The 14,667-nt window shown below is 42.8% G+C and overlaps 1 protein-coding gene across 1 annotated transcript in view; it reads right to left on the bottom strand.

Annotated features, from left to right (window-relative positions):
• Positions 1-13,428, bottom strand: part of LONP1 (lon peptidase 1, mitochondrial) — a 54,023-nt gene extending 40,595 nt beyond the window's left edge. Inside the window, exons 1-5 of the mRNA XM_070747938.1 lie at positions 12,921-13,428; positions 7,429-7,517; positions 5,669-5,788; positions 2,868-3,090; positions 725-786 (exon numbers count right to left, since the gene is read on the bottom strand). Coding sequence (XP_070604039.1) covers positions 725-786; positions 2,868-3,090; positions 5,669-5,788; positions 7,429-7,517; positions 12,921-13,388 — 962 coding nt within the window. The 5' untranslated portion in view covers positions 13,389-13,428. The remainder of the gene's footprint in view (positions 1-724; positions 787-2,867; positions 3,091-5,668; positions 5,789-7,428; positions 7,518-12,920) is intronic.
• Between the last annotated feature and the right edge of the window lie 1,239 nt (positions 13,429-14,667).

Genomic DNA, 14,667 nt, shown 5'->3' with positions numbered 1-14,667 from the left:
AAGATATTGACAAAATTGAACGGGTCCAAAGACGGGCTACAAGAATGGTGGAAGGTCTTAAGCATAAAACGTATCAGGAAAGACTTAATGAACTCAATCTGTGTAGTCTGGAGGACAGAAGGGAAAGGGGGGATACGATCGAAACATTTAAATATGTTAAAGGGTTAAATAAGGTTCAGGAGGGAAGTGTTTTTAATAGGAAAGTGAACACAAGAACAAGGGGACACAATCTGAAGTTAGTTGGGGGAAAGATCAAAAGCAACGTAAGAAAATATTATTTCACTGAAAGAGTAGTAGATCCTTGGAACAAACTTCCAGCAGACGTGGTTGGTAAATTCACAGTAACTGAATTTAAACATGCCTGGGATAAACATATATCCATCCTAAGATAAAATACAGGAAATAGTATAAGGGCAGACTAGATGGACCATGAGGTCTTTTTCTGCCATCAGACTTCTATGCTTCTAAATAAATAAACCATCATATTTTTATTTTATATTATTATTATTATTATTATTATTATTATTATTATTATTATTAATTAGATTTGTATGCCGCCCCTCTCCATAGACTCGGGGTGGCTAACAAGCTACCCAGGAAAAACGATGGCTTTGTAAACTGAGCTTTACTTTTCCTAAAGTTTTCCGAAGTGGGAGAAGAAGTGAGGGACGTACAACAGGTGACCCTTGCACCTGCTTGGGTCTAGGGAGGAGAGAAATCATACCTGTAGAGTGGATTCAAGGCAATGATGTCCCGGATGGTCTTAACAATTTCTGCCGTCAGAGCCTGCAAACAAATAGTAGAAACAGATGAATACTGGAAGGGAATCTTCAAGCATAAATCTGCATTTTCCCATCTCCAGCAAAGGACTACCGTCTTCGGTGCTACCAATGCCCCGTCCGAGGCTGTTGCGAGTGCGCATACATCAGGCACACGCGCATACACCCGTCGGTGCAAGATTTGGCTCCTGTGCATGTGCAGAAATCAAAATCTTATGTGAGCACGCACGCACCAGCAAGGCTTTGGCGATTTGCACCTATATTTTTGAGTGAGAGTGAGACAAAAACTGGGTGTCAAGATAAAGGAGTGTTTATGCACATGCTTTGGGAATGCCCGGTAGTGCAGAATTTTTGGAAAAAAGTGTAAGAGGATATTAATAGGATGTTAAATATATGATGGATAATTACTAAGGACATGGCAGTATTAGTTAAAAGGAACGAGATGGGAGAATTTAGAGAAATAAAACAAGCAGCGATAGAAAGCGCTCAGGTGGTAATAGTCTTGGGTTGGAAGGTTGCAACAAAATGGTCAATGCAAAATTGGTACCGGTACATGGTGGATCATATTCAATTGGAGATTATGGACAAAAGGATGAATTCTGTTAATGAAACTGATTTGCGACAACTGATGGGACGATGGGACAAGGTAAGATTCTGATTCTATTATGGTTAGTAGAATCCGAGACCAAGCAAGAAGGAATAAATTGGAATCACTTTATAATATGTAAATAGATATTTCGCTCTTGAGTTAAAATGGTATATATAAGAAACACCCCCAATTTAGTGGTGGGGTGTGAATGTTTGTCTGGTGGTGAGCACCAATCACTGAGCACATGTTGTATGTTGTGTGTGTATTTTATATTCTATATTTTAAAATCAATTTAAAAAATTAATTAAAAAAAATTTAGGCAACAATTGTCAAAATCTCTCACGCGCAAAAGCCTTCATGCAAGACTTTACTTGCTGTGCATGCGTAGAAGCTAAATCTATCTATCTATCTATCTATCTATCTATCTATCTATCTATCTATCTATCTATCTATCTATCTATCTATCTATCCATCCAGCAAAGTGTATCTATCTATCTATTTATTTATTTATTTGATTTTTTTATGCCGCCCTTCTCCTTAGACTCAGGGCTGCTTACAACATCTTACTAATAGCACATTTTAACAGAGGCAGCATATTGCCCCCACAATCTGGGTCCTCATTTTACCCACCTCGGAAGGATGGAAGGCTGAGTCAAACTTGAGCCAGTGATGAGATTTGAACCACTGACCTGTAGATCTACAGTCAGCTTCAGTGGCCTGCAGTGCAGCACTCTACCTGCTGCGCCACCCTGGCTCATGTCACACGGTGCGTGCGTGGGTGCGTTGGGGACAAACATCTGCGTGCGCATCTTAAAAATCACTACCGGAACGGAGCACCTGACCATTCCGGTACCAGCCCATCCCTGCCCATCTCGCAGAGAGGCCAGTAAGTGGAACCCCTGCCTGCATCCTTTGCATTTTCAGTTATAGGTTCAAGGCGGATTCCTTCCAGAAATAAGTCCTAAGGGGTTGCCACAGAGAGGAGGGGCTCACACTATTCTCCAGGACATCAGAGGGCCAGACGAGAAACAACTGTTGGAAGCTCCGGGACCGCCTTCTGCCGCACGAATCCCAGCGACCGATTAGGTCCCACAGAATTGGCCTTCTCCGAGTCTCGTCGACTAAACAATGTCATTTGGCAGGTCCTAGGGGAACAGCCTTCTCTGTGGCGGCCCCGACTCTCTGGAACCAGCTCCCCCTGGAGATTAGAACTGCCCCCACCCTCCTTGCCTTTCGTAAACTCCTTAAAACCCACCTCTGCCGCCAGGCAAGGGGGAACCGAGACATCTTCTCCGGGCCTATACAGTTTATGTATGGTATGTTTGTGTGTATGTCTGCTTTAATAATGGGGTTTTTAAATGTTTTTTAAATTATTAGATTTGTCATGAATTGTTTTATTTTTGTTGTGAGCCGCCCCGAGTCTACGGAGAGGGGCAGCATATAAATCTAATAAATAAATGAACAAACAAACAAACAAACAAACAAGTCCCCTTACTCACTTTGACCTCTTCAGAGACCTGGAAATCTTCATGGACCACATTCTCCACTTCCACCATGAGCACCTCGCCCGGAGGCACCTGGAGAGGTTCCAGCACCACTTCGACATCCTGCTGCTTGGCCTCGGGCTGCTCGTTTCGCTTGGGATGCCTCTGCTTCTGGCGGGGTTTCTTCTGGCTCTCGGTCTCCTCCAGCTCCACTTCCATCCACTTGTTGATGCGAATTCTGAAAACCCCAAAGGAGGAAAATACTCAATGGATTTGGTAAGAACGGGGGAACCCACTGAAAAACGTATTCTCCCCCCCCCCTTATCTTCTAGGTTCGATACAAAACGTGGAATTTCTGTTTGTAACGCCAACATGGTTTAAGGATTAGCGATGTGCTAAATCAAGTGATGGCGAACCTCTTTTAGTTCGTGTGCCAAAATGGGGTGTAAGGATGTGCTAGTATCTGCGGAAGTGCCCACACCCCTTCCCTCCCCCGCCATGAATGCATGCACCACCACCACCCCCGCACTACAACCACCACCCCCGCATGCGCACAGGCCTTACTGAGTATGTGAAAAAAAACTGCCCAAATGGGCAAACCAGAAGTTCAGAAAATGCACTTCCGGTTTGCCTTTGTGCTGTTTTTTGCACTTTGGAGGGTTCAGGGAAGCTTCCCAAAGCTCCAGAATACAAAAAACAGAATAACAGGCAAATCGGATGTTCGGAAAACACATTTCAGGTTGACCCACTGTGCTATTTTTTTCACTCTGGGGCATCGGACCAGAATATCTCCGGGACCGCCTTCTGCCGCACAAATCCCAGCAACCGATTAGGTCCCACAGAGTTGGCCTTCTCTGGGTCCCGTCGACTAAACAATGTCGTCTGGCGGGTCCCAGGGGAAGAGCCTACTCTGTGGCGGCCCCAACCCTCTGGAACCAGCTCCCCCCTGAGATTAGAACTGTCCCCACCCTCCTTGCCTTTTGTAAACTCCTTAAAACCCACCTCTGCTGTCAGGCATGGGGGAATTGAGACATCTCCCCTGGGCCTATACAATTCATATATGGTATGTTTGTGTGTATGTCTGCTTTAATAACGGGGTTTTATAATGTTTTTAAATCATTAGATTTGTCTTGAATTGTTCTATTGTTGTTGTGAGCAGCCCCGAGTCTACAGAGAGGGACGGCATACAAATCTAATAGATAGATAGATAGATAGATAGATAGATAGATAGATAGATAGATAGATAGATAGATAGATAGATAGATAGATAGATAGATAGATAGATAGATTAGATAGATAAACAAACAAACAAACAAACTAACTAACTAACTAAACAAAAACAAATAAATAAAATAAATAAAATAAATAAAATAAAATAAAATAAATAAAATAAAATAAATAAAATAAAATAAATAAAATAAATAAAATAAATAAAATAAATAAAATAAATAAAATAAATAAAATAAATAAAATAAATAAAATAAATAAAATAAATAAATAAAATAAATAAAATAAATTAATTAATTAAACAAACAATCAAACAAACAAACAAACAAACAAACAAACAAACGAATAAATCAGGAAGCTTCCCTGAATCCTCCAGAGTGTAAAAAACAACACAACAGCAAATCGGAAACTTCCTTTTGGTCCATTGGGCATTTTTTTTACACTCCAGGGGCTTCAAGGGAAGCTTCCCTGAAGCATGGGGAGGGTGAAACGGCCTTTCCCAAGACCAAAAATCAGCAGGCCAACATGTGCATGTGTGCTGCCGTTGACACAGGGCAAAGTTTTGCGTGCCTTCCGATATGGCTCCGTGTGCCACCTGTGGCACACGTGCCATAGGTTCACCATCATGGTGAGAAACCTTCCACAGATCCAAAGACAGATTCAAGTGACCATTAAAAAAAAAAAGAATGTCAACCCCCATCTAGAAGACGGGCAAAGTTACAGAGACCTGCTTCATCAATATACAGTACATAGTATACAATATACAATACACAGTAACTGAATTTAAACATGCCTGGGATAAACATATATCCATCCTAAGATAAATTCAATTCAATTCAATTTATTACATTTGTATGCTGCCCCTCTCCGAAGACTCGGGGCGGCTCACAACAATAACAATAAAATACAGGAAACAGTATAAGGGCAGACTAGATGGACCATGAGGTCTTTTTCTGCCATCAATCTTCTATGTTTCTATACCCTGTTTCCCCAAACATAAGCCACCCCGGAAAGTAAGACATAGGAGAGATTTTGTAGAATGGCCTAATATAAGGCATCCTATGAAAGAAAGACGTAGGAGACGTTTTGTAGCATTCCCCAACAGAACATTTATAACACTGCTGTCCATAAATTGCATCCCAAAACGCTGCATCAATCAGTATTAAAACACATCCAACATACAGCTGCATGTTTGGATGCGTTTTTGCTGCAGCAGGATACAGGATACAATTCATTGGAAAAAAACAAGACATCCCTTGAAAATAAGACATAGCACATCTTTGGGAGCAAAAATTAATGTAAGATGTTGTCTTATTTTCAGGGAAACATGGTAATATCAAGTCTGTACTGCTGAGTGGCATGGTTTTCACACCCATCCACCAAGGCAGTGGAAGGCAAAGTTGGCTCTTCTCTGACTTGTGGACTTCAACTCCCAGAATTCCTGAGCCAATCATGCTATCTCAGGAATTCTGGGAGTTGAAGTCCACCTGTCATAGAAGAGCCAACTTTACCTATCCCTGCACCAAGGTATAGCAACTACACCTAAATGAACAAGAAAGAAAATCCAAGAATTGTAGGGTGTATTGTACCTCCGGTGTCCCATGACAATCATCCGTAATCTGTCACCCAGGTCCTGCATTTCATGGATCTGGACAAAAGTCCCCATCTGATAGATTTCGTTTAGGTTTTCCACCACATCTGATTCATTGCTGACCAAAAAAAAGTCAAAGTAATTTACTCATTTGGGGAGAAAGAAAAAAACTCAATTTCAGAAAACAGAGTCTGTTTTAAGATTATCTCTGGAGCAAAGGAATCTGCTGACACACTCTTTTTTTGTAAGAACTGCAGTTTTTAAATTAGTAACCTGGTTGTTAGGTTGGCTGCATAGCTAGAGGTATAACAAGCAGGAAGAGGGAGATTATGATCCCGCTATATAGAGCGCTGGTGAGACCACATTTGGAATACTGTGTTCAGTTCTGGAGACCTCACCTACAAAAAGATATTGACAAAATTGAATGGGTCCAAAGACGGGCTACAAGAATGGTGAAATGTCTTAAGCATAAAACGTATCAGGAAAGACTTAATGAACTCAATCTGTATAGTCTTGAGGACAGAAGGGAAAGGGGGGACATGATCGAAACATTTAAATATGTTAAAGGGTTAAGTAAGGTCCAGGAGGGAAGTGTTTTTAATAGGAAAGTGGACACAAGAACAAGGGGACACAATCTGAGGTTAGTTGGGGGAAAGATCAGAAGCAACATGAGAAAATATTATTTCACTGAAAGAGTAGTAGATCCGTGGAACAAACTTCCAGCAGACGTGGTAGATAAATCCACAGTAACTGAATTTAAACATGCCTGGGATAAGCATATATCCATGCTAAGATAAAATACAGGAAATAGTATAAGGGCAGAGTAGATGGACCATGAGGTCCTTTTCTGCCGTCAGACTTCTATGTTTCTATGTTTACCCATTGACTTCGCTCATCAGAGAGTTGCATAAAGGGGATCATGTGACTCTGAGATACTGCAACCATCAGAAAGATGAGTCAACTGTCAAACATCCAAATGTAAATCATGTGACTATGGTGATGGTCATGTGTGAAAAATGGTCATACGTCACTCTTTTCAGTGCCATTGTAATTTTTGTTGCTATATGAAGTTGTAAATCAAGGACTATCTGCATCTCATATTATATTGTGTAAGTGGGAATTCATGTTTGCAAAAGTTCAGATTTTTGTTTTTAAATTCCAGCTAAACAACAGCAAAAGCTGTATTTTAATGGAGCAATATTTTGTTGAGAGAAACAAAATTTGGCCATCTTGTACAACTTGTTGTGCACTATTAAACAAAATAATAAAAACATTCTCATGAGCGATCTCTCTCTAGATCATTTTGGAGCAAAAATGGCCAGAAATGACTGCAGTGCAAAAAAAAAGGGTAAAGTTTGGCTTTTTATATCTCTGGGCGGGAAGGTATGAGAAATGTGAAACTGTTGACCTGACAATGTAACTGAGGGCACTGGAAGCACACAAATAAGATATGATTCTGGAATCCAACAAACATTTTGTCTTTTAGGCCAATAAAATGAATGAGCGAAAATCAACATTTCCATAACGTTCTCTACCCACCATCGTCATAAATACAGGCAACATAATTTGGTAATAGACATCAAATCAGACCACTTGACATGGAATGACCCAGTAATCTGCAACAGTTCCGCAATGGAACAAGTTGTCTCTTTATTTCTAAAATAAGATAAATGTGTCTTTTTAAATTGGCCTTTGAAGCCAATGTAGATGATCTTTAGAGAAAACATGATGTATGCATGCTAAAAAATTACAACTTACCTGTCATCCTTCTTGAGAAATACACCTGCATAGGGCTGGGCAAGACTTACTTTTCTCCTCAACAGATCAACCAGTTTTTTGTTTTTTACCTATGAATTAAGATAGTCTTCATGAATGAGACATAAATCCACATGTTTTAAGATAGATTTTATGAATGAGACATTCAGAGATGTCCAGAAACTTCTGACAAAGTGGGGCGGAAAAAGCCCCTATATATGTTCTATGTTTGTTGGTGTTTGTTTTTTTCTTATTAAAAATAACTATTTATCTTCCCCATCCTTACAGATTGCAGATTAACTGAATTGGAAAGGACCTTATAGGTCATCTAGTTCAGTGTTTCCCAACCTTGGCAACTTGAAGCTATTTGGACTTCAACTCCCAGAATTCCCCAGCCAGCATTTGCTGGCTGGGGAATTCTGGGAATTGAAGTCCAGATAGCTTCAATTTGTCAAGATTGGGAAACACTGATCTAATTCAACCCCCCACCCTGCCTAAGCAGGAGACCCTACATTATTAGTGACAAATGGCAGTCCAATCTTTTCTTGAAAGCTTCCAGGGATGAAGCTCCCATAACTTCCGAATGCAAGCTTGGTTGATTGTTCTCAACTGTCAAAAAGTTCCTCCTTATTTCCAGGTTCAATGTCTCCTTGATCAGTTTCCATCCATTATTCGTCTGGCCTTCAGGTGCTTTGGAAAATAGCTTGACCCCTTCCTCTCTGTGGCAGCCCCTCAAAATCCTTCTCCACCTCCACATGTATCCCTCCCGATAATCAGCTAAAATTGGTTCCTGCTTAGTATGTTAAAGGGTTAAATAAGGTTCAGGAGGGAAGTGTTTTTAATAGGAAAGTGAACACAAGAACAAGGGGACACAATCTGAAGTTAGTTGGGGGAAAGATCAAAGGCAACATGAGAAAATATTATTTTACTGAAAGAGTAGTAGATTCTTGGAACAAACTTCCAGCAGACGTGGTTGGTAAATCCACAGTAACTGAATTTAAACATGCCTGGGATAAACATATATCCATCCTAAGATAAAATACAGGAAATAGTATAAGGGCAGACTAAATGGACCATGAGGTCTTTTTCTGCCGTCAGTCTTCTATGTTTCTATGTTTCCAGTATATCAGCGTTTCCCAACCGGTGTGCCGCGGCACACTAGTGTGCCGCGAGACATGGCCAGGTGTGCCGCCAAGCTCCAGCTGGGCGGGGCGCTGCCGGTACTTCCGTCCTGGGGCTCCCGCTCGCAGCTGTCCCCCGGCTCCTGCTCGATGCCGCGGTTTTCGGCGCTCTCCTGCTGGGCCCCAAAGAAGGAAGGCAGGAAGAAGGAGAACTCCATTCTTCGCGCCTTTTTCCCGCCTTCCTTCTTTGGGGCCCAGCAGGAGAGCGCCGAAAACCGCGGCATCGAGCAGGAGCCGGTTGACAGCTGCGAGCGGGAGCCCCAGGACGGAAGTACCGGCAGCGCCCCGCCCAGCTGGAGCTTCTCTGGTGTCGACGGCAAGTGTCCTTTGTGGCCCGGCGGGAGGGCACTGGCGATGGGAGCGGGGGGGGGGGGGTGGCCGCAGCGGCCGCAGGCAGTCGCGGGGAGATGGCGGCGGCGAGAGGGAGCGTTCTCTCTCTCTCTCTCAGCTGACTGCAAGCGGGAGCCCTGACGGTGGCGGTTGGACGTGCTGCTGGACGTCGTATATGCTGGCGCTGCGGGCCGGGCATATACGGTGTCCAGCAGCACGTCCAGCTGCCGCTGTCAGGGCTCCCGCTTGCAGTCAGCTGAGAGAGAGAGAGAAAGAAAGAGAGACATATAAGAGAGGCAGAGAGAGAGAGAAAGAGAGACATAGCAAGAGAGGCAGAGAAAGAGAGGCAGAGCAAGAGAGATAGAGAAAGAGAGAGAGAAAGAGAGACATAGCAAGAGAGGCAGAGAGAGAGAAAAAGAAAGAGAGACATAGCAAGAGAAAAAGAGAGACTTAGCAAGAGAGGCACAGAGAGAGAGAGAAAGAGAAAGAAAGAGAGACATAGCAAGAGAGGCAGAGAGAGAGAAAAATAAAGAGAGACATAGCAAGAGAAAAAGAGAGACTTAGCGAGAGGCACAGAGAGAGAGAGAAAGAGAAAGAAAGAGAGACATAGCAAGAGAGACAGAGAGAGAGAAAGAGAGAGAGAGAAAGAAAGATAGCAAGAGAGGCAAAGAGAAAGAAAGAGACATATAGCAAAACAGTGAAAGAGAGAGAGAGAGCAAGAGAGAGAGAAAAAAGCAAGAAAGAGATAGCAAGAGAGACAGAGAGAGAGAGAGAGCAAGGGAGAGAGAAAGACATAGAGGAAGGAAAGGAGGGAGAGAGAAAGAGAGCAAAAAAGAGAGGAAGAAAGAAAGAAAGAGGGATGGAGAGAGAGAAAGAAGGGAAGGAAGGAAAAGAGAGAAAGAGAGAGAAATAGAGCAAAAGGGAGGAAGAGAGAGGGTTTTTTTGTCCAAACTTTTCTTTAGCCCGCCCCCCCCCCCCCTTTCAGTGTTCCCCAGGATTTTGAAAATATGAATAATGTGCCGCGGCTCAAAAAAGGTTGGGAAACACTGTAGTATATGATACACTGGTATGTGCCAAAGGAGCTTTTATTTTAAAGGCAATGGGATTTTTTGACCAGAAATACAGAAAGTGCAGTTGCCTTTAAATGAAAAGCACCTTTGGGACAACCATGACCTGGATGAATGAAAACTTCCCTAGACATATCCTGCAAAATGTAAAAGCATGGAGGCTGTGGATAAAATAGATCAGGTGCCTTAAGAATATTTGCAATAGTTATGCCGAGCGAAAGCAAATATCAATGCTTCTAATATACCGTAGCTTCTTTAAGTATACACCTCTTTAGCACAGAATTATCTTAATGATGGCTATTAGGTGAGATTCTTTTTCCATGAAAGAAAATTTTGAGATGACTTCAATCTTTCCATATTTAGGAAAGCTGAAGGCTTTCAAAAAATAAAAAATGAAAACTAAAACATACATTAAGGTCAAGGAAAAACTGAATATCAATGCTGGTGATAAAATCTAGTTTTAAAATGAATGGCTTCACTCAGATATGATGAAATCTGAAGCAACTGGCTAACCTGTTAGTCATATCCTTTGGCCCAGAAATAACTAGAAACCATGGAATTGTGTTTTGATCCTTATAGATACTGTAAGAATCTATTTTCAAATCTAGGTAATCCTACTGTGGCATTACAATTGAAAAATATGGTAGCAATAATAGCGATAGCACTTAGACTTATACCGCTTCACAAAGCTTTTACAGACTTCTCTAAGCAGTTTATAGAGTCAGCCTTTTGCCCCCAACAATCTGGGTCCTCATTTTACCCACCTCGGAAGGATGAAAGGCTGAGTCAAACTTGAACCTGGTGAGATTCAAACTGCCAAATTGCAGGCAGCCGGAAGGCAGCAGAAGTAGCCTGCAGCACCGCACTCTAACCCCTGCACCACAACAACTCTTAAACATATATCCTAGATATTGTTCCTTGAATTTGGGATTATCTGTCCTTTCCAACATGCCATTTTCACATGTTACTGTTAGTCAAAGTATTGCTGATGAGAAAAAGCTAAGAAGAGCTGCCAATTGTGGTATGACCCTGAACATACTTGAAAACAGAGTTCTGAAGCATTACCAAGGCCACAGCTGTTACTAGATTTGCACCAAAAGAGAACAAATCCAAGGTTTACAATCTGATTCAAGGATCAAACTGTCAAAATAAATTTAGTACTGCTACGTAACTGCAATTTATGAACTATCTCAAGCTAAAGCAATGGTTACATTGACAGATGAAATTAGATTCTCAAACACTGAATACTCAAAACAAATCATCTATTAAAACAAATCTGCCAAAATATAATCTATCAAAATTATGGAATGGCTTTCAAAATATTTCAACAGCAAGAAACTGAGTCAGACGTTTGACAGAATAGAATCCACAAGTAAGAATTATGCTTTTAGATTTTTTGAATCCAATCTTTGAAAAATGGAATTCATAACTCACAATGAAAAATGAACAAGCATATATAAAAGATATGAAGAACGGTTGCAGGAACTGGATATGTCTAGTTTAATGAAGGAGAGACATGATAGCAGTGTTATAATATCTCAGGGGTTGCCACAAAGAAGAGGGAGTCAAACTATTCTCCAAAGCACCTGAGGGTAGAACAAGAAGCAATGAGTGGAAACTAAACAAGGAGAGAAGCAACTTAGACGTTTTTAAGAAAATTGGATAACCATTTGTCTGAAGTGGTGTAGGGTTTCCTGCCTAAGCAGGGGTTTGGACTAGTCCAGTGTTTCCCAACCTTGGCCACTTGAAGATATCTGGACTTCAACTCCCAGAATTCTCCAGCCAGCATTCGCTGGCTGGGGAATTCTGGGAGTTGAAGTCCAGATATCTTCAAGTGGCCAAGGTTGGGAAACACTGGACTAGAAGACCTCTAAGGGCCCTTCCAACTCTATTATTCTCCATATATTCTCTCTCTATATATACAGTGATCCCTCGATCATCGCGAGGGTTCCGTTCCAGGACCCCTCGCGATGATCGATTTTTCGCGAAGTAGCGGTGCGGAAGTAAAAACACCATCTGCGCATGCTGGGAAGCGGAGCTGGGGTGTCCCTAAGTGCGCGCGCGCCGCCCGCAATTGCCAGCTCCGCTTCCCAGCTGGGAAGCGGAGCTGGGGTTTCCCGAAGCGCGCGCGCGCCGCTCGCCATTGCCAGCTCTGCTTCCCAGCTGGGAAGCGGAGCTGGGGTGTCCCCGCACGCGTGCCGCCCGCCCGCCCACGCCGTTGCTCGCGCCTTACCGGGGCAAGAGGGGGAAGACCCAGGGAAGCCTCTGCCCGGCGGGGAAACTCAACCATCTACGCATGCGTGGAAGGGCACGCATGCGCAGATGGTGGAGTTTACTTCCGGGTTGAAAACTCGCGATATAGCATTTCGCAATACTCAAGATCGCGAAACTCGAGGGATCACTGTAATAGGAAAAAAATTGTGAAGCGTCTGAATTCTGAATACGTGACCCTGGGGATTTATTTATTATTTGGACTTATATGCCACCCCACTCCCAAAGGACTCTGGGCAGCTATGCTGGGATGCTTGCACATAGTGTGAAAAATTATCCTAGATCAGGAGGTAGGTAAAGTTGGTTCTTCTATGACATGTGGACTTCAACTCCCAGAATTCCTGAGCTAGCATATATGGCTCAGGAATTCTGGGAGTTGAAGTCCACAAGTCATAGAAGAGCCAACTTTGCCCATCCCTGTCTAGATCACTTTTTTTCACTGCCCTTGCACCTTCAAACAGCCACTAAACCAACTGCTGCAAGTTGAGGACTAGCTGTACCAGCCAGTGAACTGGGATTTTTGTACAAAGCAAAGCAGGCTCCCCCCCCCCTGCACCCCCCACCCTCCAGCTATCAGCTCTTCCCAGGGACAAGCAGGGCTTCCTCCTCTTCATTCTCTGCAAAGTTGATTGACGGGGATGATCACCTCGATTATCTTGATGAAGCGCGGGAAGACGGGGTTCCTGGAGATCGGGATGAGGGGCACGTGGGGAACATGCTCGGGGACCACCAGCGGGGCCAGCGCTGTCACTACGGTTGATCCGCCAGAGTCCGAACCCGAGCTGTCACCGGAGCCCGAAAAGCCTCCGCCGCCCTCGGAGCCTTCCAGGTTGTCTTCGCTGCCGCTGCTGCTGCCGCTGCTGCTGTAGCCGCTGGAAGAACGCCCACCCAAGAGAAAGCGCCGCTCCTCCTCCTGTCCTTTCGGCGCTCCCGAAGCCGCCCGGGCCACCCAAGGTCCCGCCACCGAAGGCGCAGAAGGGAAAGGCCGCCTCAGCCCCGGCGAGGAGTAAACGCGACCCCGACATCGCCAGGTCTGAGCCAAGAGTCGCGAAAGGAGCAGCGAGCGTGCCGCTCCGGCCGCCATCCTGCTGCCGCTGCGCACCGATGACGCCATCTTCACGAGACCGTCCTGTCTCCGGCACCAGCGAGGTTTCTTTGGCACATGGCAAGACCTGGCGGAAATAGTAGTCTTTTTTGGGGGGTGTCCCTCCTGTTCCGGTAACGAATTGTCTCCCATTCATTTATATTTGAAAAGTAGTTTTTTTTCCTCCACAAAAATCCACCCATACATCAATAAACACCCACCTTTTTATATATTTATACATATTACTATATTTTGATACAGTTATAATATTTTAGTGGCGCTTATGAAATTTTTAATATCCTTATTGCACTATTGGATTATCTGAGGGCCTATATATATACATATTTAAATGTATTCTTTTTATGTACGTTTAATTTTGATAATACTTTTTAATTAATTAGTTAATAGAAGTTTTGGATGAATGTGTATAAATGGGATAGATTGACTGGATAGGTTTTTAATGATGAAATGTGCATTTTTAAATACATTTGAATATAAATATATTATTATTGTATTTAAGTCTTTAACTAATTCTTTTTAAGGAAGGCTGTTTGCTATATTGATTGAAAGGCTGTCCTTAGATCTTCCCCCCTGACCAATGAATGCTTTAGTTTGACTGTTGAATGAATGATATTGATAGTCTTTTAATTAGAATTTTCAGATTGTTTCTTAATATCTTAATTGGATTGTTATTATTGTTTCTTGTTTTTCTGTACATGCTGTGAGCCGCCTGAGTCCTCGGAGAGGGGCGGCATACAAATCCAATTAAATCAAAAAATAAATAAATCAACCTTGAAATAGTCAGTGATATACATATACATATATTTTGAATCCCGTGGGATTGGGCGGCATATAAATCAAATAAGTTAAATTAAATCAATCACTCTTATTTGTTTGCTTGTTTGTTTACTTACCCAGTTACTTTTTGGATTTATATTATATTGATTGGATTTTAGTATGTTACTTTGCACCAATTTTCCATTCCATTTCTTCAGCCTGTCTTTTGCACTCTTGACCTCTACCTTTCTTTCCTCTTCTTACTTTCTTACCCCTTCTCTCCTCCTCTTCTTTCCCTCCATCCATCTATCTTCTCTCCAATGATGACCTACCAAAATTTTTACCACCACACTGTGGGCATGGCTTATGCATTTTGTTTCAACATCTTTCAGTGCTCTTGGGTGGAGCTCCAAATTTTGCTACCGGTACTGGATACCTGACTGTACCTGTAGGAGCCCATCGCTGCTTCTCTCCCTCTTCTGCTTTTTTCCTCTTCTCCCTCTCCTCTCTCTTAGTTTCCTACTTCCTCTTC

The sequence above is a fragment of the Erythrolamprus reginae genome, chromosome 1 (assembly GCF_031021105.1).
Source record: "Erythrolamprus reginae isolate rEryReg1 chromosome 1, rEryReg1.hap1, whole genome shotgun sequence".
Lineage (NCBI taxonomy): Eukaryota > Metazoa > Chordata > Lepidosauria > Squamata > Dipsadidae > Erythrolamprus > Erythrolamprus reginae.
The sequence above is the reverse complement of the archived record's forward strand: the minus strand, read 5'-3'. Positions and strand labels throughout refer to the sequence as shown.